At 35.6% G+C, this 25,618-nt stretch overlaps 1 protein-coding gene across 1 annotated transcript in view; it reads right to left on the bottom strand.

Moving 5' to 3' along the window:
- Positions 1–21,325, bottom strand: part of Nep2 (M13 family metallopeptidase neprilysin 2) — a 141,492-nt gene extending 120,167 nt beyond the window's left edge. The window contains exon 1 of the mRNA XM_081737257.1: positions 20,513–21,325. Within this exon, the coding sequence (XP_081593383.1) occupies positions 20,513–20,541 (29 nt within the window). The 5' untranslated portion in view covers positions 20,542–21,325. The remainder of the gene's footprint in view (positions 1–20,512) is intronic.
- Between the last annotated feature and the right edge of the window lie 4,293 nt (positions 21,326–25,618).

The raw sequence follows: 25,618 nt of genomic DNA, 5'->3' as shown, positions 1-25,618 counted from the left end.
TACTGACTTTTTGAAACTTTCATGTTTGGTAATAGACTTAATTTGATTAGGCAATGAGTTAAAGAGTTGTACACCTTTGTATGCAATTGTTTTCCAAAACAAAGTGGTATTATAAAGGTGAACTTGGAGATGTGACTTTGTTCTCGTATTATATCCATGTTTATCTGAGTTCTTTCTGTACAGTTCTTGTTCCTTGTGGACAAAAAGTAATGTTTCGTATGTATACAATGAATGAAGTGGAAGAATATTTAGGTTTTTGAATAGCGTTCTGCAAAAAAAAAAGTATAAAATGAAGTATTAGTGTCTATTCTTATCACTTTCTGGGGGCCGCAGTGGCTCAGTGGTAGAGCGTTCACCTCTGGTGCTAGAGGTTTCGGGTTCAAACCCTGCTCCCGCCAAGTGGACTTTGTGGTGGACACACACCGTGTGGGTGGGTTTTCTCGGGGTTCTCCCGTTTCCTCCCACTTTCTTCATTCCACCATTTCATTCATATCTCATCATCACCGTCTCCGTTAGCCTAACCGGCATAACCGTGGGACGTAAAACTCAAAAATTTCATTTCATTTTCTTATCACTTTCTTTTTGAGTATAAAAACTTTCTTAATTCAGTGGACGAACCCCAAAAGGCTATTCCATATCTGATTTTGCTGTGGAACAGTGCATGGTAAGCTGTTAGTACTGCTTTTCTGCTTAAAATGGGAACAAGTGAACTTATTAGGAAAATTACCGAGGATGATAATTACCGAGGGAACAAGTGAGCTTATTAGGAAATTAAAATGGGAACAAGTGAGCTTATTAGGATGATAATTAAAATGGGAACATCCGAGGATGATAATTAAAATGGTAACAAGTGAGCTTATTAGGAAAATTACCGAGGGAACAAGTGAGCTTATTAGGAAATTAAAATGGGAACAAGTGAGCTTATTAGGATGATAATTAAAATGGAAACATCCGAGGATGATAATTAAAATGGTAACAAGTGAGCTTATTAGGAAAATTACCAAGGATGAAAATCACCGAGGATGAAAATTACCGAGAATGAAAATTACCGAGGGAACAAGTGAGCTTATTAGGAAATTAAAATGGGAACAAGTGAGCTTATTAGGATGATAATTAAAATGGGAACATCCGAGGATGATAATTAAAATGGTAACAAGTGAGCTTATTAGGAAAATTACCGAGGGTGAAAATTACCGAGGATGAAAATTACCGAGGATGATAATTTTGCAATATGTTGAGACCAGGACAAATTATTATCTATCAGGAGACCAAAAAGAAACTTGACTGTTTCGGCTGGCTGTGTTATTTTTCGTCTATTCGAGTCTTAATCTTATTGAGGTCGTGATTACTTAAGGTTCGATTCGCTATCTTCAATAAGACTGTACATTACAAGTACGATCCAAGTACTTAGGTTGTGTATCTGTGCGAAAGGGTGACATTTCCTCTAAATGTATGGTCAGAACCCGTACAGTTAAGATCGTTGTTATTAGTATTGTCACGAGATGAGACGAGACAAGAAATAAAGTTTTTTTGTCTTGTCTAGTCGAATTCTCGTCTCATATCAAAATTTTCTTGCATCGTTTTGTAAATTTATTACTTAATTTCAACTTGAAGTTATCACAATCCTTAGGTTTGTCGAGAAGTCCACGAAGAGTGTGATATAACAACACTTAAATCATATTTATTATTAGAGTATATTGTATAAGGACTTGCGTATCTTTAAACGTTGATAAACATTCTTCATTGTGTTCATACAATCTCTTTATCAATTTATTGTTGTTGTTTTTTAAATTATGAATCATGTAACACTCAAACAGACTTTGAGATTTAAGATTTGGCTGTGTCAGTGCTGTCCGCAAGACTCGTTAATTTTTTTGTTTTCGTTTCGTGAACAACAGTAGTGCAGAGGCTGAATATTCCTTGAATATATGATTAGAACTGTACAGTAGACAGTATAGTTATGGTTCATATCTATGTATCTATCTAACTAACTAACTCTATGGCCTATGGAACCCGGAGGTTCAATACCGCGTTCACAAAAGATCTCCATTGACTTCTATCCTTATCCGATTGGATCCAGTTTCTACTTTGTATTCCTATTTCTGCGAGATCCATCTTAATATTGTCCACCCATCTGCGCCTAGGTCTTCCTAATGGTCGTTTTCCGATTGGTCTTCCAGTCAAGACTTTGAAAGTGTTTCTACTTTCTTCCATTCTAGCTACATGACCCGCCCACCTAAGCCTCCTAGACTTGACGACCCTAACAATGTTGGGTAAGCCGTATAAATTATGTAGTTCCTCGTTATGAAGTTTTCGCCATTCCCCATTCCCGTTCCTCTTGGGTCCGAATATTCGTCTCAGGATCTTGTTATTATGGTTCATATTATAATAACAAAAGAAAAATCAATGAAATTTTTTAGTTTAACATCCCACGATTATGTTCTTTAGGCTAAAGCAGACGATTATTAAATCAAATGAAAGATAATGAAAGAATTGGTGGAATGAGAAAGTGGGAGGTCCCCGAGAAAACCCACGGACACGATGTTGTCCACCACAAACTTACTTGACTGAGAATTGAACGAAGGACCCCACACTCGAGACATAATCGCTCTACTACTGAACCATCGTGTCCGCTACCCCGAAAGAATAAAAGAATTTTTTAAAAAGAAAATGACAGACAAAACTATAATTACGAAAATTCATTTAATTTTCTGGGCTGAATCGTGAAAAAAAAAAAAAAAAATGCGGACATGACCTTAAAAATTAGAGGAATTTTCTGATGTGTTGCTTCGATATATATATACGATTAGTATCTTAAATAAACGTATTTTTAATATAATGATTTTTTTTATTGGCCATTACTTCAACACTTTCGCTTGATTTTAAAAAAATGTTAACGCTTCCACAAAATAATATAGGAAAATACAAACTACATTGAGTGAGTAGTGATGTTCTAATTCAAAAAACAATAAAACAACACAACCCAACCTTGTAAATAATACACTGCTATCATATGAAGAGTGAGTGAGTTCTGTGTAAAAGTGTCACAGATTCTACTGTTGATACGGAGTTTAGTGTTTAATTAGCGTGAACTTTTTTTTTTTAAAAAAAGAAGAAGAAACAGCTAGAAAAAAATTGTTACGTGAATTTCGTATTTATTTACTTGGTTGCTCTGAAGGAATTTTAAACTTTTGTTTTTTTTCTGTTTCGGATTTTCACGAACCAATGACTTAAGTTTCACTTTTCTACTCACTGACATGGTTGCAGTCTTGTTTCTTTTCTCCCTCTTTATTATTATTATTATTATTATTATTATTATTGTTATTTAGCACTTTGTTTTCTTTTCTAAAACTTAAGAGAATGTTTATCGAAGGTGAGCAAACCTTTCCAGCACCAAAGTTATATGAGACATGAACCTACACTTTAAGGTACACTAAGAAAAAAATGTATGTGGCGTACGTAAAAACGCAGGATACATGCGTAAATCCTATAGTTTTTGGGCTTGAGAGCCTGACATACTGAAAATAATACAAAATTGACCATTTTTTCTTTTGCTTGTTTTTCTTTTTTTATATATATAAGTGAAAGGGGATGACAAAATGCAACTTACCTAATCATAGATAATGTTATTGTACAACAGCAAATATAAATTCGAAGAATTTTCTGTTTTGCAATCCATAGAAATTACAGTGTTGCCAGAATAACATTTCTCCCGAAAATCTAAGTTAAGGCAGCCACTAGAGGAACGAACTCCTAGTTGTATTTAATTAGTAATAAAAAAAAAATTAAAATTAAATAGTAGGGTCTAATGTTGTTTGAAAGGTAGTTCATAGAATACCAAAACAACATGATACGTAATCAAATTCAGTTAAGTTCGTTCCTCTAGTCGCTGACTTAATTTAGATTTTGGGAGAATTGTTATTCTGGAAACACTGTAATTTCTACGGATTGCAACAATGAAGACTCTTCAGGTTCATATTTTATGTTGTAGAATAACATTATCTATGATTGTGGTGAGTTGCATTTCAATATCTTCTTTCACTTATTAAAAGCAAGCAAAAGAATATGGTAAATTTTGTATTATTTTTAGTATGGTAGGCTCTTTAATATATCTCAAAACATGGTGGTCTATGTTTTCACATAATCTGTCAAACAGTAATATCTTATTTCTTTTTAATTCTCTAACATCATAAGATAAGTAGTATCTTATTCTGTGTTCATCAAAAAGCATATCGTAGCGAAATGGTTGTCTAGGCAGTACTTTAAAATGAGGACTTAATTTACTGTATTATTTATCACCTAGGTGACGTGAAAGCTGCGAGAAGAGTATGATTTTTCTGATACGGGATACAGCAGAACGTTTCAAATTATTATGATTCTCAATTCTCAATTAATCAGATTTATAAAATGTAGTGGGTAATTTATATCTTCTCTTCTGAATATAATATTGCTTCAGTTTGAGTTTCGAGGAGCCGCGGTAGCTTCTTGGTAGAGCCTTCACCTCTGATACATGGGGTACTTGTGATCCCAGCTCGCACCAAGTCGAGTTTTGTGGTGGACAAACATCGTGTACGTGAGTTTTCTCGGAGTTCTTCCGTTTCCTACCATTCTCTTTATTCCATCATTTCATTCATTTTTCATTCACCGTCTCCTTTAGCCTAACCCGTATAACTGAGGGACGTTAAACTTAGATTTTTTTTAGAGTTTGGCCTTGTTAGGATCACTTTAAATAAGTATAAGCACTATAAAATATCATAATTAAATTTGCTGTTATCCTCTTTGTTTCTCAGCTGTTTTCTAAGCGCTGAATATCTGTTTCCTACACCTTTCAATTTCTTAAATACTTTTAAGAAGTCAGAGCACATTATATTGGAGGAATGTCGGCTGCCGTATGCAAGTGAATGTATGCTTATCCTAGTTATGGTGCCTTGATTAACGAAATCTGTGAGTTTTACGTCCCACGATTATGCCGGTTAGGCTAAAGGAGACGGTGATGATGAATAATGAATGAAATGGTGGAATTAAGAAAGTGGGAGGAAACGGGAGAACCCCTAGAAAACCCACGCACACGGTGTTTGTCCACCACAAAGTTCACTTGGCGGGGGCTGGGATCGAACCCGGGACCCCAAGCACCAGAGGTGAGCCTTGATTAACGAGAGGGGCAAGCTAGCTCAATGGTAAAGTGCTTACCTCTGTTGCCTGGGGTCCATGGTTCGATCCCCGGGCCAAGTAACTTTGTGGTGGACAACTTCGTGTCCGTGGGTTTTGTCGGGGCTACTCCCACATTTGCAATCCACCAATGCTCCCATCCACCATTCGCTTGCCTTAATCATCCGTCTCCCTTAACCTAACAGGCATAATTATGGGACGTTAAACTAAAAACGATTTTTCTTAATTAGTCAAATTACTACATACAATATATGACGTCACTAACCTTAAGTGTCAACTCATCCTTTCATTCAATATTTCTAATTTTCAACTTTCATACTAATTGTTTTTTTAAAATCACTAAAACAGTATACGTATGTCTTATACGATCTACTGATCTAATCTTGACAAAACTTGGCATGGAGATAGCGGAGGCGGCTATTGAGGAGTGTCAGATCGGTAAAAATTAACATGTTATCTCTAAAAGCTAAGAAAAAGAAACTTGAAATATGTACTTATTTTTTATATACATCTTGCAGCGGCGATAAAAATGTGTGCTAATTCAATTTACTTGTAGAGATAAAAATGTTAATTTATAATGTGATGTAACTCCTTTCAAGAGCTGCCACTGAAAGATAGTTAGACCTTACTTAGTACACACGTGAAATATGTGTGTACAGGTTTTACGCATGTGAAATAGTGGTGTACAGGCCTTACGCGTGTGAAATATTGGCGTACAGACCTTACACATGTGAAATATTGAAAAACAGGTCATACGCATGTGAAATATTGGCCTATAGGCCTTACGCATGTGAAATATTGGTGTACAGGCCTTATGCGTGTGAAATATTGGTGTACGGGTCTTTGGTTTCCGAGTTATGGGTTATCAAAGTTAAGGTTTCGATAAGTTAAATTTTCAAGAGGGGGAAACCACTAATGACTATTTAGAACAAGAATTAGAAGAAAATATGAACAGCAAATCTGCTAAACGTTAGTTTATATTTCGTTCAGAGATGAATAGAGTGATGGCAAAGCCCTATTCTATTGAAATAAACTTTCAATTTCTCCTTAACCTTGCCTACCCAAATCCAACTTTAGATGGAAGATGGTACACTTTTATGAAAAATAAAATTAGCTACGTTAATTAGTGCGTAAATACGGAATGTAATACTACTACTACTACTACTACTACTACTACTACTACTACTACTACTACTACTAATAATAATAATAATAATAATAACAATAATAATAATAATAATAATAATAATAATAATAATAATAATAATAATAATAATAATAATAATAATAATAATAATAATAATAATGAAGATTTCATAAAAATGATTAAGAACGAACTTTTGTTTTTCTGTAATCCGAAAAAATTAAACTAGTTCCTGTATTTTTTGAACAACAAGGGAATAAACTGTCCACCCTAGTCTCTACTGGCTTAGTAGCCGCCTTCAGCTGTGAGGCATGGGCGTCTGAAGGAGTCAGGGTGGAGCCCGGCCTCTCCTGGCTCACGAAAATGTATAGTAATATAGCAAACCACGTATATTAAATACCAGACGCAATATAGCAACATTGGCCAATGCCCCCCCCCTAGAAAATTTTATTCGGACTCCCCTGCTGTCAGGTAAATGGGCTCGAATCCGTATCGAGCTAGAACTCTCAGATAATATATAACAATATAATAAGGATAAAGATTTTCTGCAACGTCCTCTACTTTCAGGACGGCCGTAATTAACAAGGACAGTAGAAAATAGTTTGTTCTTGAAGGCTGGGAAGTATACAACCATTTCCCATCTTTTCTTTTTTTTCCCTATAAAAAATCTCTTGTGGCGCACAAAGAAGCTATGCATTAAATGCAGTTGCATAATAAAATTGTCAGTCATTGGAATAATAAATCGCTAGGTTTGTGTTCCTTGATGGCTAAGCAGTTTGTTGTTGGCATTCAATTATGTTATTCAATCGTTAAATAACTTTTCCTGACGTTATTTTTCACAAAACCTCACGATAACATTATTATTAGAATAATGACCCTGTGAATTCGCTGCAAATGAGTGAACAAAACAAACAAGAAATATAACAAAAACATATTACGTAATACTATAGTATATTATCAATATTTAATATAAAATATGTATATATATACACAAACGAAACTAAATGAAGTTCACTGTATAACTCAAGCGAAAGTACGTTTCTATCATCCAACACAACACGCATGTGTCTGTATGTTCTACATATAATAACTTTTTTTTTCTTAAGTCCGATTTTAGCTTAACTTCACAGAGAAAAATCCGTTATCCGGTTAACGGTATATTGTATAAATATGCGGAATCCTTATGTTTACTACGGAAATCTGTACGGTGCATATATTTCCTTATGCTACACACGTACTGCCCGTTTCCTGCTTAGATGTTACATCATTGAATTCCAGGATGTCTGACATCTGACACTCTTCCGTATATTACATATGTAGATGTATGTTATATACGTCGGCTATACGTTATATACGTCCATCTGTATATGAAATCCTTACTGCCTATATCCAGTTCTTTCTTTCATACGGAAAATATATGTCCATCTGTATGTGAGAGCCTTACCGCCTATATCCAGTTCTTTCTTTCATACGGAAAATATATGTCCATCTGTATGTGAGAGCCTTACCGCCTATTTCCAGTTCTTTCTTTCATACGGAAAATATATGTCCATCTGTATGTGAGAGCCTTACCGCCTATATCCAGTTCTTTCTTAAATACGGAAAATATATGTCCATCTGTACGTGAGAGCCTTACCGCCTATATCCAGTTCTTTCTTTCATACGGAAAATATATGTCCATCTGTATGTGAGAGCTTTACCGCCTATATCCAATTCTTTCTTTCATACGGAAAATATATGTCCATCTGTATGTGAGAGCCTTACCGCCTATATCCAGTTCTTTCTTTCATACGGAAAGTACTTATAGATGGAACATTATACGGAAAGTATTATAAGACATACGTTTTCTATTATATGTTTACTGCAGGATATTATATAAGGTTGTACGTTAAGTCCAAAAACTACAGAATTTAAGCATGTAACCTACGTTTTTACGTTCATCACATCGTTTTTCCCTCAGTGTTGTTTATCTTTTTTTTTTAAGTTTTCAAATCAAACTTACTGCTTGGGGTTCAAATTTGTCCATGATATTGTGCGTAAGAGGAATACATTGTGAGTCGAAATTATTGGACATACTTTTATTTTGATACCTAAAGGAAAAAAAAAAGAAGTCATTTTCGAAGATAATAGTAGAAAGTGTACTATGGGCGCCATCTTGAATGCAAGGTCGAAATTTCAATTGGGAAAGAAGGCATGTCGCATATCAAGTAATAATGACGTGAGTGTGTTGCTCTTCTACCAGTTCCTATTAACAGATCGCACATTTTTCTCTCAAATTTTAAAATAAAACGGTGTCAAAAAAAAAAAAACTTTTTGACTCACTCTGTATTTGCAACTACAAATTGAAAGTTTGTGGATGTTCAGTATTGTCTTTAAGACAAATTTTACAATCTACCTGTTTTTGGAAAGCTCCGTACCCTTATGCACAGATATAAGTAAATGAAAAACAGGCAAATTAAAATGTTCCACACATCATAATAAAGGCTTTTGAAGGAGTGGGTTACCAAATTATAGAATGAAAAGCTATAAATAATATAATAACAAAATTATTTTCCGTGACAATTTCGGTACAAAAATAACATGATTTAAAAAACATATTTTGTGTTTTCTTTAGTTACAGTAAAATTACACAAAACCAACTTTTCTAAAACCGTCAAAAGAAAATTAAAGACAGACTGTCATTGGGTGTAATGCTGCCTCCATGTCTCCTCTTTTCATTGTTATCAGGTGGTACAGGGAAGACTGGTCTGCTCTTCCCTTGAAATATATCATGCCTAGATGTTGGTCCTGTAGGAAAGGTTGGTTTAGTCGGTGTGCAAACTATATTTGTTTTGACATCGTTCAAAGAAAAGAAGGGGATGAAACCTCTTACGTTAATTAGCCAGTTAGACAACCCCCTAGAATGATAGACAACCCCCAACAGATCATTGTAAATTGGGTTTCATACCTATCAGGCGTTTATCACATCAATGTGTTGAAATGGGTTTTTATACAGAACGTTATCCGCCTGTATGCTAAAGGAGACGTGAGCTTCCTCATGCCGTTAGCGTGCGCACCTTTGGTGTGGGAGACCGGGGTTCAATTTCCGGCGGAATTCACGTGTTTTGTATTCCATGTTAAGCCTTAGGTCCACGCCTCCTATAGCCTCGCTGCTGAAAGCGACGCTAAACTCCAAATCAAATAAAAATCAAGCTACAGTAGGCCTAATTGCGGAAAAATTGGACGCATAAAGAGAATGAAGAAAAAATCCTTTAAAAAAACATGGACCTGATGTTATTTACCACAAAATCACTTGGGGCTTTGATTGAACTGAGGACCCTTTGCTTCATAGGTTTCTCTATATACACAGCTCTCTAAAAATCCTGGACGTCAATTCACTATGGTCAATTCACTGGCTATATAAATCTGGCGTCTTGTTTCTTTTTGTTAGTATTCCCAATTTTTGCCTGTGAGTGGTACTGACTTTTATTTGTTTGGGTGGATTAAAAAAAAACAATGATAAGAAAAATAGCTATAAAGCTCAAAGTTAGTAATTTACCTTGAACTTCATATACATTTGCTTCCAGTAATAACTTTAATTAATTTACCCCAGTAACTATAAGTGAAGACCGAAACATGTAAGATTATGGATCAAATTACATTTCTGTTATTATGACTCTTGGTTTTCTGAACTAGCGCCAAGTCCAGTAGATAACTTGTAGCTCATTTTCTTCATTCCAATTCGATGTATTTATTCAAATTAATATAACGAGGGTAAGAACACCGAAATACCAATCAGAGTACGATTGGAAATACTCATGCCCTGAGCGACATTCGAACTCACGTCAGACACAAAGATAGTTTATCGAGCTCACACTATTTATCCATGTCTCTGAGCTGTAGGGATGCACACGAGACAAGATTTGTGGCTGTCTCGTCTCGAAAATGTGCTGTAAAAGTGATGTCTCGACTCGAAAAATGTATATTCCACCATTGGAAGAGCCGTGTCTCGACTCGAATTTTGTCAGGAAAATCCTGTCTCGACTTGTCTCGTGCACATCCCTAGCTATTGTGGACTTTCTCAATAGAATTATGTCTCTCCAAACTATTCTCAGGCAATGTGTGCTAAGCGGGCAAATATCTTGATTAGTAAAACATTTTTTTTAAAAAAAAAAGATAATTTTTAAAAACAATTAAGCAGACTTAAGAAGGTTATACCCTCTGTTAAGCCATTGGATATGTAGATTTAGATTATGAGTGTTCGGATCATTGGATGAACATTTTGATATACTTTTGTGTGACAAATAGTGACGAGTCTAGCAAAAAGCCGGGGACCTAGCTCCTCCAGTTTTTTGAATGATAGAAATAATTGAAGTATTACTTATATATGTCTGAATGTTGATGGTAACTACTGGCTTTTATTCATATTGGACAATTTTTGAAACACTAGATATTCCTAGTTATTGTTCATGAAGTGCTTAAACGGATTTCAAATTAAAATGATTTGCCTAAACTCATGATATAGCTATCATAGCCTTGGTTCTGACTGCCTCTTCCCCTCTGTTTTTATCTTCTAGATCCGCCACTGGTGGCAAGCTATAAAACTTAAGCAGCTTCCAAAGATTTATACTGAAATAAAACAAAGAGTCCTTTAAGATGCGATGTCTGTGATGACACAATTTCTTCTCGGAACGTATAGAAGGGCGTTCTTTATATTTCATATGACTCTTACATGGGTGGAGATAGACGAATCAAGGTGTCGGGAGATGGAAGGCCATCATAACAAAAGAATTTTATTTTATTCACACCCATTAATTGGAAAAAACTTTGGGAGACAGTGCCCTTATGAACTTTCGTTAAGTTCAGTGACAAACCTAGCATCCTTTCATGGTATGTCATAAAAAAAAATCTTCGAAGGTAAAATGACTAATACACATTGCAACTTGCACAAGGTTACTGTTCTGAACTTTATTGTTTTTAATTTAGCCTCAATCGCAAAGTCGTAATTGTCCTTTAAGCACCATCATATTTTATGACATAGGGATTACTTATATGTTCTTCGATAGATAAGTACTCTTCCGGAACAAATAACTGAATGGAAGACGTATAAAGAAGAACGACTGATTGAAAAAAAAATTGTTCACATGATCTTCACTCAATTTGTATTCTTGGCTAATTATACAGATACACATCAAAAAATGAAGTGTTAAAACAACACAAAATGACTACCACTTTAGTGTGTTACTTGTGTGTTTATTTAACACCAAAGATATCGCCTTCCGAGCATATCAGAAGTAACTAGAAGTTGTCAGTGAGAATTTGAATTGGATTATACTGTTTGCAATGAGCAAAGCTTTATGCAGTATATTTAACATTAATGCTAAGCAACGAATAATGTAATACGTTTTGCTGTAATTGTCACGAAAACAGTTTTGTAAGCGTATTGTTTGATTGCAGTTATATGAGTTGCAGTTCTGCCATTTGTTGTTCTTATCTGTTTTTATGTGCTAGGGCATAAAACAACAGATGGCAGAACTGCCACTCATGTAACTGTTGTCAGACAATTCATACGCTTACAAAACTATTTTGTTACCGATTACAGGAAACATAGTACGTTACTCCTTCCTTGGCATAAATGCCAAATATACTCATAAAAGTTAGCTTATAACGAACATTAAAAATCCAATGCAAAATTCCACTGACAATTACATAATATTTCTGGTATGCTCGGACGGCGGTCCTTGGTGTTAAATTAACACACAAATAACACCGTAAAGTGGAAGTCATTTTGTTTTGTTTTAACACCTCATTTTTTGATGTTAAACTACACAGGAAAGCGAAACTATTTACATATGAGGCAGGACCTATTCAGGACGTCATTAGGGATTCCATATATATATATATATATATATATATATATATATATATATTCCATATACCTAGGTATAAATATTTCTTAAGTATTTGTATTTGGTTTATATATATATATATATATATATATATATATATATATATATATATATATGATGAATAGGATAGTAATGTCCCAATAAAAACCGTAAAAATCTACCTACTTCGAAGCTTTGTCACTGGAAATAAAACTCGGACCCGGTGTACCAAAGGTACCTGTACTAGCCACTAAACCAGCAAGGACAGCTTTACAGAGAACATGTTTGAAATCAATTAAAGTTTTGTCCAAATATAGACGTAGCGCTTTCATGTTTTTACATAGCAAAAAACATATTTTTAGGCTATTTGCGGATTTGTCTTAAAAGCTTAAAGGCTTCTACACGAAATGAAATGAAATCTTTCAGTTTCACATCTCACAGTTATGCCCTTTAGGCCAAGAGAGACGGATAATAAGCCAAGTGAATGATGATGGAAGATTTGGCGGAATGAAAATGTGGGAGGAAACAGGAGTACCCTGAGAAAACCACAAACTTACTTGGCCGGAGATCGCACTCACCAAAGGAAAGCGCTCTACCACTGGGCTACCCTGTCCCCCTATACACGAGATAATACACCGGAACTTGTCGCACTAAAGTTGAACCCTTTACCAATGAACCAACGTGTTCCTATTATTATTATTATTATTATTATTATTATTATTATTATTATTATTATTATTATTATTATTATTATTATTATTATTATTATTATTATTATTATCCTCAATGCCGCAAAACACTGAACCGCTCAAGAACTTTTAGCGTTACAGAACACAAAGGAGACAGTGAATCATAGATTATGCCGTAACTAATTTCTATATGACCAACTTCATAGTTCTCTGGTTTAATTCTCCCTTCCGGTGTTTCATGTCTGTTGTTCGCCGTCTACGATGACAATTAATGAGCAATGACTAGTGCAGAAGTTGTGATTCAAAACCATATCACGAGTTTCTCATCAGATTCTGACAACAGGAAAACATTTACAAAACTGTTGTTTTGAGGAGAAAATCTATTTATATTAAACATCTGCTTGTTAAGAATTTTGTATTCTTTGTCTTGTAAAGGAGCTACAATAACTTCAGTGCATTTACATTGTTATTACTAAGAAGAATCTTAGATTCAATTCTGAAAGCCAGTCTTCCTTGGTCGATGTTCGATAGAAATGCTTTTAGCCATGCACTACACAAATAATGGATTGCCAACTGAAGTCCTTCTCCCCCCCCCCCCGCTCTTGTTCTCAGATCAATCATCAATAAATGACAGGTTTTCATAGAAGTAAGCCTAGAACAAGCTTTGCATTTCTGGCGGCTCTTACAATATTAGAAAAACATCTTTTGTTTTACTTTATTGGTGCTTATGGGATATTAATTTCTAATGTGAGACATTTTCTCAATTTGAATCCGGAAGAAGCTGAGCACGAAAGTTCATTTACCCTTTACTGTATTTTGCCGTTAATAAAATAAGGATTTTGAAATATCGTGAAAAGGACACATGCTAGGAGCCCACAGTCGCAATTTCAGATCCTAGTTAATATACACACACAATGGTTTGGATACAATTCTGACGATTCTGATTGGTTAAATCTTGTCCTTAATCATCTCGCTGTTACATAAAGATGGATATTACATAGTGTACATCGGGAAGTAATATTACAAATACACTTCTGTGTTCATCCATTATTTCATTTACACATACTCAATGTATCGTATAAGCACTTTTAAAATCCAATTCCTAATAAAAAAAATTCACGCTTCGCCACTGAAATTTAGTGCACAAATATTAATAAATAAATGAAACTAAGAAGCAAAAGGGAGTTATATGGGACAAAGCCACGCCTGTGTAATAAGTAAACAATTTGGTCAGTGAATTACGTCCTTACCCCTGTCGTATATCCTATGACCCAGAACATACAATAATAATTTATAGGATATCGTTACAAAAACACGCATTACGTTAGCAACTCCCTGGCAATTATCATAAAATTATGTGCTTGGCGAAGCGCAAATCAATGGCAGTCAATCTGAACGAAATGCCTCAATGATTTTTGTGTCGTTAACTCCAGCTAATGGTTTGATTTTTTTAAATTTATTTTTTATTTAAAAAAATATGATGGTTTGATTTTTCTTTTATTAATATTACTATTATATAGCTTATCATGGCATTTTATTTGTTATCAAAAGCAACTGTACTCCTGTTGTGGTCAAATGATACGTGACTGACTTCGCTGAATACGATCTTGGTTTCGATTCCGTAAGGACGTACATTTTTTTTTTTTTTTTTTTTTGCGTTGGTCCAGCGTCATGAGGCAATTGGAAGTTTTACTAGATTCTCAATGGTGAAAAATTATGATCTAAAATGTCACAAATGGCGACAATATAAGCTGATGTGCTGACCACACAACAACCCATTTACTTTTTTATCTGATTCTGAATCGCATTTCAATTTATGTTTTCGTTTTAGAAGTAATAAACAATACAGATAAAAGTAAATTAATATGGATCTGAAATAAACTGTAAAATGCATCACACGGAAATTTGACATAACGAAATGTGTCAATTGACACACTTTGCTGTTCAAAATATGCATTTTAATTTGTGAGTCCAGTAACAGTATTCGGGTTTCTTAAACAATGGGGTTGGTTCTTGTGTTCGTTTAGTAGCATGTTCTATAGTATTTATACTTTATAATGTACACATGTATACAAGTTAGATCTATAAAATGTTGAAAATAAATTTGAATTGACCTAATTTTCAGATTAGCGTCCATTTCAGCAGCGAGGTTGTAAAAGACATGGATCTACAGTTTAACGTCGATTCCGAACCAATGTAATGCTTTCGAACTTGAATAATTTCCCACCGGAAATCCAGCCGAAGACCACGTGCACCGAAGGTTTACACTCGTGGACCATGTGTCAGGAACTTAATTCGTTTCGTGTGGTCGCGGTGGCTCAGTGGTAGAGTGTTCACCTCTCGTGCATGGGATCCTTAGTTGATCCCAGCCCGCGCTAAGTGAACTTTGTGATGGACATACACCATGTGTGTGGGTTTTCTCGGGGTTCTCCCGTTTCCTCCCACTTACTTTATTACACTATTTAATTCATTTCTCATCAATCATCGTCTCCTTTAGCCTAGTCTTCGTAAAATTTTAAGATTTCATTTTTTAAATTCGTTTCGTAGCCCTGTTCGCGAATTGTAATTATTTTTCCCATTGCAACTAATACAGGGTTGCAAATAAGCAACAAAATTTCACTTGCTCAAGAAAAAAGCTACTAGTCCACATCCAACAATAGAAATCATTTACTTACCTGCGGTATTTTATTAGTGATATTAAAAACTCGCCCGTACTAATGAACCCCTCGCCCCAGGCGAGTGGGCGAGTGGTTATTTGCATCCCTGAACTAACATGAATAAATTCAATCCGTCCAAGCTACAGAAACATGCAATTTTTTGTTCTTTATTTCTTTATTGGAGAAAGAAAATAAAAGTTACTAATTTTTACTTCAGTTTCTTAGGTTCTTTAATGGGGGCTAAAATAACGTAAAAAAACGAAAAATATAACTAAATTTAACCCTTTTTAACAAACGCACTCTGACAATGCACGAATCAGACGCATGAAAGCACTACTAAATGCTTTGAATTGTTGGTACATGCGCTGTGTTTAATTTAATTAAATATTGCGTCTGTCTGTGTGTGTGCGTTCGTATCGCGAAATATCGTTCATGAGTAGAGGGAAAAATATATTCATAAAACTCGTTCGTGAACTGATTTGTCCGAGAAACGAATGTTTTGTGAACCGCAGGTTCACTGTAATATATTAAATACTTAAGAATAATGCATTCAAAATACAGTTTCACCGAAGTAGAAAACCACATTATGCCGATGATCATGAACAAGGTGAAAAGTAGATAATAACAATTCTGACTGATTTGGTTCAATAATATAGTATGCAATACTGTGATTTTGTTCCTGTGACAAGCGTAGAAGGAACAGGTTGGATCGCTGACAGGAGTCGGATTCCACGTTAATCAGTAGATCCCGTCTCATGTAACCTCGCTGCTGAAAGGAACGTTAAACTCAAAATCAACTCAACATGTTTCTGTGGCAATGAACTTCCAGACTCACAACAAATTAGTCAGTTAGTTACTAAGAATATCCAGAGTAATGAAACTGTTGAACTCTCGAAGTTATTCTGTACTTCCTATAGCATTTGAAACTAAATAATTACGAAAAATAAAATAAAAGACGGGGGCGCGGTGGCTCAGTGGTAGAGCGTTCACCTCTGGTGTTTGGGGTCCCGGGTTCGACCCCAGCCCCCGCCAAGTGAACTCTGTGGTGGAAAAACACCGTGCTGTGGGTTTCTCGGGGTTCTCCCGTTTCCTCCCACTTTCTTCATTCCATCATTTCTCTCATCATCGGTGTTTCCTTTAGCCTAACCGGCATAACCGTGGGACGTAAACCTCAAAGATTTCATTTCATTTTTAAAATAAAAGGCGGGAAAGCTATTATTGTTTTTCTTGTTAACAACATTGGTTAAAAACTTTCCCGCTAGCAAACACAATACTTCCAGGAATGGTCATAAAAATTAAAAACATTTTTCAACGTGTTAGGTATAGAGTTGTAGATAGCAAAACAAAAAAAATTGTCAAAACACTGCGTCACTTTCAAAAGCCAGTTTTGTTATCAGTTATCATGTGCTTTCTTAGTAGATAAATGTACTGTAGGTACCTAAAGTAAGACTTTCTTTTATCCTCAATATGGGGAAAGGGGGAACAGGATTTACCTTTAAAATGTTAATAACAACGCATATGTAAGAATGCACTCGGTTAATAGATACCTTGAAACATCTATGTTATGCGAAATCGTGTTGTTCGACGCCCATTTATAATACAAAGGGTTTCAACCAAATTTATTCATAAAAAAAGATTGAAGTTAATGAAAAATGTGTAATATAAATAAACATACTGAGTAGTACAAAATCCTTTTTAAACATACAAAAGTTGTAAACAAAAACAGTATGCACGTATTTCTTGAATTGTAAATGAAAAGTGATTTTTTTTTTTTTTAGTTTTACCTTCTATGAGTATGTTCTGTAGGCTAACTATAAAATGAGTTGGTGCAATGACAATGTGAGAGAAAATGGGAGAACCTTGGGAAAACCCACAGACACGCTATTGTGCATCAGAAACGTATATGGCTTGAAATCGAACCAGAGACCTGTCGCATCAGAGGTGAGCGCTTTATCAGTGAGTCACTGTGCCTCCATTCTTTAATTTTAGCTTTAATATTGTTATAGAGCTTCCTTATAACTACGTGTACGGGTTGAGCTGAGTTGATTTTGAGTTTAACGTCCCGTTCAACAGCGAGGCTATATGAGACGTGTACCTATTGATTAACGTGGAATCCGAACCACATGAGCTCCCGCCGGGAATCGAACCCGGGTCTCCCACACCAAAGGCGCGTACGCTAACCGCTTAGCCACGAAGGAGCACAGCTACGCGTGCGGGTCTTTGGCGCGGAAGATCTGTGTTCGATTCCGATGCGGAAGGCCATATGGTTCTATTCTCATGTTAAGCTGTAGAAATATCCTCGCTGCTGAAAGGGACGCTAATATTTAATCAACAAAAATAGCATATCGTTTTCTTATGAGCTGATATTCGAGACTCATCTCCACATATACAATATTTCCCTCTACACATGCATAGTGGTACTTAGTACTTTTAAAGTTATTCATTTCTATAAAAATTTGAATTGAGGACTCTATTGCCCATTGATAAGTACGTATGTGTAATAATAATAATAAAAACATTTTCTCTAAGCTGCGCTATGCAACGTACATGTATCCACATCTTATTGCTTTAATTTTAGGCGGACCTGGTAGTTCAGTGGTAGAGCGCTTACCTCTGGTGTATGGGGTCCCTGGTTCGATCCCCAGCCGAGTAAGTTTGTGGTGGGCAAAATCATGTCCGTGAGTTTTTTGGGGGTAACCCCTTTCCTTCCACATTCTCATTCCACCAATTCTTCAATCTTCATTTACCTGCCTTACTCATCTTCTCCCTTAGCCTAACGGGCATAATCAGTTTAAAGGATGTTAAACGGATTTTTCCCCTTTTATACTACTTTTATTAGTTTACCTTTCTGTTCGTAATATCAAATCTTCAAACTTAAATTTACTGTATTTGCCCTCAAAGTTATGCTCTGAAATTTTGTACAGACATGTAAAACCGAATTACAATACAATATTTCACATAATTTTCCCTTTAACCTATCATTTAATTGTAAAATTAATGCAAGTACAATTAAAAATAATCTAGCGCCTGCTGCTTATACAACCGACTTAAACACACAAGTATAGCTGTTTGCAAACAACTAGGGGGTCTGTTGACTTTGTGTTAACAAGTGTGAGCATTTTCTTTTCCGTAATAAGAGGAAAATGACTATTGGCTTCCGCAATGCAATTAAAAATATTGAATAAAGAAATAATAATAATAATGATAATAATAATAACCGTGGATTTTTAAAACAATGCTTTTCATAAATTGCACTGAAAAGGATACTTTTTGGTTGGGTAATTTGTGTATGGAGAGCAGAGTTCGATTACCGGTTGGCAAGGTAGATAATTCGACGTCTCATATAGCCTTAATGCTGAAAATAAACATTCATCTCCAAATAAACAAACAAAATGAGAATAAAAATACGTATATTTACTTTTTATGCTTGCATAATAGCAACTTACATTATAATCTCATTCAAAAGAGTGTTTAGTTCACGAATTTAAATTTAAAATCCGTTCCCGTTTTTAACACCTATACAAAGCAAAGAAACTATGTACGTACAAAGATGCATTTTTTTCCTTTTTGCATCTACGTGCTATGGCATTAAAAATGCATCTTATCAGTATATGTCTGGTAAAATTGGCAAGAACTTCGATGAAAAAGACGAGATTCGAATTGGAGACCTTCCAGAAAGAGAATATTTGACCTACAATGGCAACCTACTTTTCTCTTTTGGAAGAAGAAAGGACAACTCAGGTCATAAACACCAGCTGATTTGTGATTTTCTGTAGTTGACAGCTATTTATAAAACTTTGCGATTGCTCTTACTGTAGTAAAGAACTGACACTCTATGTTCTAAAATCCTGATTGTTTATTTCGTGTATATATGGTAGCCACTGAGACATTAGCATTAGTTTCTCCTAGTGAGTAGAAATACGGTCAATAACCTTCGAGAAAGTAGTTGATTTCTTCGCAATTTAATATCTCTTTACAGAAGTGATACTAGGCCTGAATGTGACAGAGACCTACACCTGGAATTAGAACCATATATACTCCTACGGGAATCAAACCCCGGATCTCTCATATCACGCCAAACCCTATCTCTAGTACGAAAAGTAATCATATTAAATTTTCAACTTTTTTATCTCCTGGCTCATTCAGGGCACAAGCCTTAATAATAAAGCGCTCCTCTATAGTGAGATATTATAGTGAGATTCCATTCCAAAATCAACAGAGCTTCATATTCAATCCGTAGGGTTTTAATCTATTTTATACCGCTACCAATTCTTTCACCATAATTGACGTCTATTTTTTAAATCTATCTCCTTCGACCCACAGCACTAAAGCAAAGGAAGTATATGTCAGAAGAATAAGTAAAAGTCTTTTATGTTTAACGTATCTCTTCAGTGCCGAAGCTGTATTAGGCATGGGTCTACAGTTTGAAATGGAACCCGAACTGTAATATTTAAGGGATCTCTGACCGGGAATCGAACCGGCGTCTCCATGTACCAAAGACAAGTGCGTTAGCCACTAAGCCATTGAGAAGAGAAGAATCAGTAAATGTCTGAAAGAGAGAAAATAGTCCCAACGGGTGCTCTTTCTGAGATTCGAAATCAGAATACCACACTTGCGAAGAAATTACTAATGTATATCTCCTGCCCTGCCCCGGGGTCTAGTGGTTCATATAGCCCTTACTGAAAAGATAAGCTAAATTTCAACTACCTCGTGAGAATCTCTTTGTGGCTAAGTGATTAACACTGATGTCTTCGGTACGATAGAACCGGATTCGATTCCTGGTGAAGGCTCAAGTGTATTGAACCCCACGTTAACTCGCCGGTCTGTTTCATATAATCACTAATGACGTTAAAACAAACAAAACAAAGGAACCATGTAAAGAGTAAACTAAAAATCATTAAAAATCTCGGAAGAAAATATAATCTATCTCTTTTCCTACAAAATAAATAAATAAAATCTGTACAAATATTATTAAAAGGTACTTACCGAATTACTGTTTCCTTCATATTTGTCATGTTGAATTAATTTAGCAGTTCTTCCGAGAAGAATGAATTGAAATTTAATTAGCACAGTACAGTTTTCTAAAAATATATATAATATATTTTATACTGTTAGTTTAACTTCAAAAATTTTGTATAGCAGGTACTTTTTTTTTTTGTCAATATTGTTAACACATTGTCACTTGAAACACACACACACACTATGTTTCCACTTGGTGAGAGAGAAAAAAATAAGAACTATAACACCGCACTGAGTTTACATATAAATTAATAAAATAATAATATTTTGAAAGACGACTAGTGTTTTTTTATATCTGTAATGGCTGAGGTGATGGTTTGTGTTTTATGGAGATGAAGAAAGATGTTGACGACTTGTGTCTATGAGAACTTCTGAAGAGTTTTTGAAATTTCCAGCCCTCAAAAGGACTGGATAAACTATGCACTTCCACCTTGGGAGCTCCGCTATACGTAGCGGAGTGCGAGCAAAGGTATTAGCCAATGAACGCTCGAGTTGAACCAGGAATAAAAAAAAGAGGAGAAAAAAGACTCAGAGCGAGTTACTATCTTTCACGTCTTCTGCTTGCTGTGTCAGTTCTCATCCTCGCGTGTCCCGGTTATTTTAACCACCTGATGATGGTGGTTCACTTTGCTTGCTTATTTTAAAAGCCGTAGAAGAATTCAATACGTCTTGTTCACTTTAAATGTTCTCGATAACGCTATGCGTATGGATATTCGTCTGTCGCTGCCGCGATACCACGAGAAACTACTGTAAGTTGTGTGGTTAAACACCGCGATATCAGAAGAGCGCGTGCTGCCACAGCTGAGGATTCGCAAGTTGCTATGCTTCGAAGGTGTTGGGTTTCACGATTGACGGCGTATGACGATTTATTCAGGAGAGGTGCAAGCGGGAGGGGGGGACAGAAATGGAGGGGAAAAGGAATTTGATATTGAGATCAAGCGCCGATAGAAAAGAAAACAAAATGTAAAACATTAGACGGAGACAGAAAAAAAAAGAATTAATTCCCAATCTTTTTTTTTTTTTTTTTTTAAATTTCTTTCTTTCTGTATACGTTATTGACCGCATATGTTAGTAGAGTTATGAATACGTTATTAGCAGTAGCGTCTTTGTCAAAAGCTTTCACCTTTTGGTACGACGAGGTACCGAGATCGATTTTCAAATAGCCTTTTTCTCTCTCTCTCTCTTTCTCTCTTAGCCTTTTGTTAGCTTAAATTAAACGTATATTGATATTATCTTCACACAAAGACTGGATAAAATAAAACCTGATTCCTCTCCTCCCCTTTTTACATCTCAGTAGGTCAGTGAGATGTGTGAGTGTATGGGGCGTTAGCCTTTCAATCTTTTACTGCAAACTAATCCCACGGGTAGCCTTTTACCAATTATTCTAAATTAATTGAGATGGTTTTTCGCGAGAATAGTATATAGTTATTTATAAGTCCGTATTTAGCATCTGTTGAGAACTCTCCACATAGTTAATATTGATAGACACCTTAGAGAATTATCACAAGAATCAATAAAGTTTATTTGTTTCTGTTGGAAGAACTGTCTCATATCTCAAGAGAACACTTGTTTCGTTTCGTCTAGTGAGCAGCTCTAGCTATTTTCCTGCCACTTTCCCTTGAGACCCGGGTTTGATGCTAGTTTCAGGGGCCGTTGTAGCTCAGTGATAGAGCGTTGACGTCGGGTACATGGGATCCGTGGTTCTACACCAGCTCGCACCAAGTAAACTTTGTGGTGGACAAACACCATGTGCGTGAGTTTTCTCGGAGCTCTCCCCGTTTCCTCCCCTTCAGTCGTTCCACCATTCCATTCATTTCTCATCATCACCGTCTCCTTTAATCTCACCGGCATAATCGTTGGAAGTAAAACTTAAAGATTTCATTTCATTTTTTTTTTTCGATTCTAGTTGGGACTTCATATGGCTCAGATCGCGCGTTAAGCTTTAGTTTCACACAGCTTCGGTGCTCAAACAGACGATAAACTTCTTAAAACCATAATAAAATTTTTCGTAACTTGTTCAATACAATAATAATAATAATAATAATAATAATAATAATAATAATAATAATAATAATAATAATAATAATAATAATAATTCGAAAGAAAGTTATGCACTTACAAAAAGTACGAAGTGAACAAATTGTTGCTCTCAAGACCCTTTATATTACCCAGAAACCTAAAGAATTCATGTGGATCAGTGCTAGGCTAGAGTGCTCACCCTCTGTACGTACGAGGGGTCCGTGGTTCAATCTCAGGCTAGATGGCTGGTATGTAATAGCGTTCTGTGGATTTTCTCAGGGTTCTCCCACATTTTCATTCGACTAATTTTCTCATGATTATGCATTTTCATTAATGATTCTTTTTTTTAGCTTACAGGGCATAATCGTGGAACAAAACTTTTATTAGCTGGATTTCACTTTATTGTTGTTTATTTGTTTAGAAATTTGAGGGCTCGATAATTATTAGGTTATAAGATCCTCCTCCAAATTTCTGGCTCTAATTACGAATTAGGACATAAATTAGAAATTAGGACCGTGTGCGTGGGTTTTCTCGGGGTTCTCCCGTTTCCTCCCACTTTCTTCATTCCACCATTTCATTCATTACTCATCATCACCGTCTCCTTTAGCCTAACCGGCATAACCGTGGGACGTAAAACTTAAAGATTTCATTTCATTTTAGAAATTAGGACATAGATTTTTTAGGGCATTCAGTGTCTACGACCATTTTAGCCCGTCACGCATAAGGGATGACGTCCGTTGATGTTCACCCTACTCAGGGAATTGGGGAAAGAAGGAAGCAGAGGTGGCTTGGGACCATTATGCTAGGTACCACCCCGTTATTCGCCTGGCGTGTATGAGGAAAACCCATGAAACATATCAGTCAAAATAGATGGTTTTAAAAAGCGTTTACACCTTGCCGATCGAGTGTTCTAACCGGGAATTGATTTTAGACCACTCTCACCAAAGGCAAGAACGTAACTAATTATGGTATGCGGAGACACTTCTGGCTTATAAGAAAGTACCTTAAGATAATTTTTAATTTATTGAGTAGTATTTTATTAACACTGTCTTCCTCGCTTTCTAAATTAGTGAAGGCTCTTAACAAAGAAACTATAAATAATTACAATTTGTTCAACATCATTATCATCGCCATAGATATTCTCCCATTAGTCCCCGGCTATTTGTAGTGTTTGCAAAGCGTTTTTATTGCTTATGCGTACGCTTGGAATACGCTGACCATATATTTAAATGTTGATGGCTAATCACAAACACGGAAGCAATAAAAAACGCGGAGAAAACGTTAGCTCGTGCGTATTTGGTGCGTTTCAGAACAATAGACCGCCTGCTGCTTAAAAGATACCAAAAGGAAAGACGTGTTGCCAGGCAAGGGGACTTTAGCAAAAAAGAGCTGCTTTGAAGATGCTTTGTGTAGAGTACTGGAGCTCTGCTATTATAGACCTGGACTTCGCAAAAAAGACCTGGAAACCCTGACTGGCTCACAATATGATTTATAACTCTTGCAAAAGTAAAGTTACCAAATAGCCACCTAGGTCGCGTTCGCTCTAGGTGGTAACGCTTTGAAAACGCATTCTCAAATAGCCACAGACTTAATGACAAGTCACTCGTTGCAGCTGAGAAACTTCAATGTTCCACGGTTTCCGCTAACCTCTTCGTCTTCACATACAATTTTTCTGTTTTGATACCGTCCATTAATTGTAGTCTCCTTCACCCCCTCCCTATCTTTCCTGCCACCATACCCTCTAGCACGTCCCTCATAATAGAGTTCCTTCTTAGCCAATGTCCCAACCAGTTTCTCTTCCTATTCTCAATAATATCTAAAGCTATTCTTTTCTCCCCTACCGTTTCTTACACCCTTCCATTCGTTTTTCGTTCGACCCAGAGGGAGCAAATATTCTAATTTGATATTTTTTTTATGCTTAAGAGAAACAGCTAGTGGGCGTATATCTTGTTTCATAGTAGGAGATCTTGATTTCGAATTTTCCAGATTCGTAAATTGCTTTTCTTCATTGTCACCAGGAAACATGATGACTGGTAATTACTAATATATTACATGGTGCACTTTATTTAGAAACTTGTTTTCTAATTCTTACTGTTATGTTTCTACTGTAAAGTTTAATGTATGATTTTCATGTAAAATATAATGAACTTATAGGAGATTTCCAACAAATTGTATTGATTGAACAGAAATTCGTTTAGTTGGTTTGATTCGTTTGTCGTCATTTCCAGCACCGTGGCTATATGAGATGTGGACCTACAGTTTAAGTTGGAATCCGAACCATTGTAATACATTCAAATGTGAAGGATTTGCAACTGAGAAAAGAGCCCGGGACGCCATGCACCATACGTATGAACTTTAGCAACTAGATTAGCCGGGAGGGTAGAAGATTCGTTTTAAGTTTTACAGTAGTTTTATAGATTTGCTCAAATTTTATAATATATTTTTCAAATAAGAAAAAATATAGTAGATTTTTTGAAGTTTTACGAAAATCTGTTCAAGTTTTACGTAGATTTGTTCCAATTTCACAATAGATTTGTCCGAAGTTGATACTAAATTTATCTAAATCAGTTCTGGTTTCACACCAGATGTGTTCCGAGTTTTTCTGTAGGTTTGTTCTAATTTGAAAGTAAATTTAGTTAAATTTTTACTTTATTAGTTTGAATTGTACTTCCAGTTGATTTATTAGGTTTGCAGCAAATTTGCTCGAAGTTTGAAGTAGATTTGTTTAATTTAACAGCAGATATGTTTAAATTTTACAGTAGACTTGTTCTAATTTTATAGCATATTTGTTTTAGTTTTACAGTTAGGGATGTGCACGAGACAAGATTTGTGGCTATCTCGTCTCAAAAATGTGCTGTAAAAGTGATGTCTCGACTCGAAAAATGTATATTTTACTATTGGAAGAGCTGTGTCTCGACTCGAATTTTGTCAGGAAAATCCTGTCTCGACTCGTCTCGTGCGCATCCCTATTTACAGTAGATACGGTCGAAGTTTGAAGTAGATTTGTTTAAATTTTAGAGTTGTCTTTGAACTTAGCACTAGGCTTGCTCAAAA

The sequence above is a fragment of the Thermobia domestica genome, chromosome 13, assembly GCF_964235325.1.
Source record: "Thermobia domestica chromosome 13, izTheDome1.hap1.1, whole genome shotgun sequence".
Taxonomy (NCBI): domain Eukaryota; kingdom Metazoa; phylum Arthropoda; class Insecta; order Zygentoma; family Lepismatidae; genus Thermobia; species Thermobia domestica.
The sequence above is the reverse complement of the archived record's forward strand: the minus strand, read 5'-3'. Positions and strand labels throughout refer to the sequence as shown.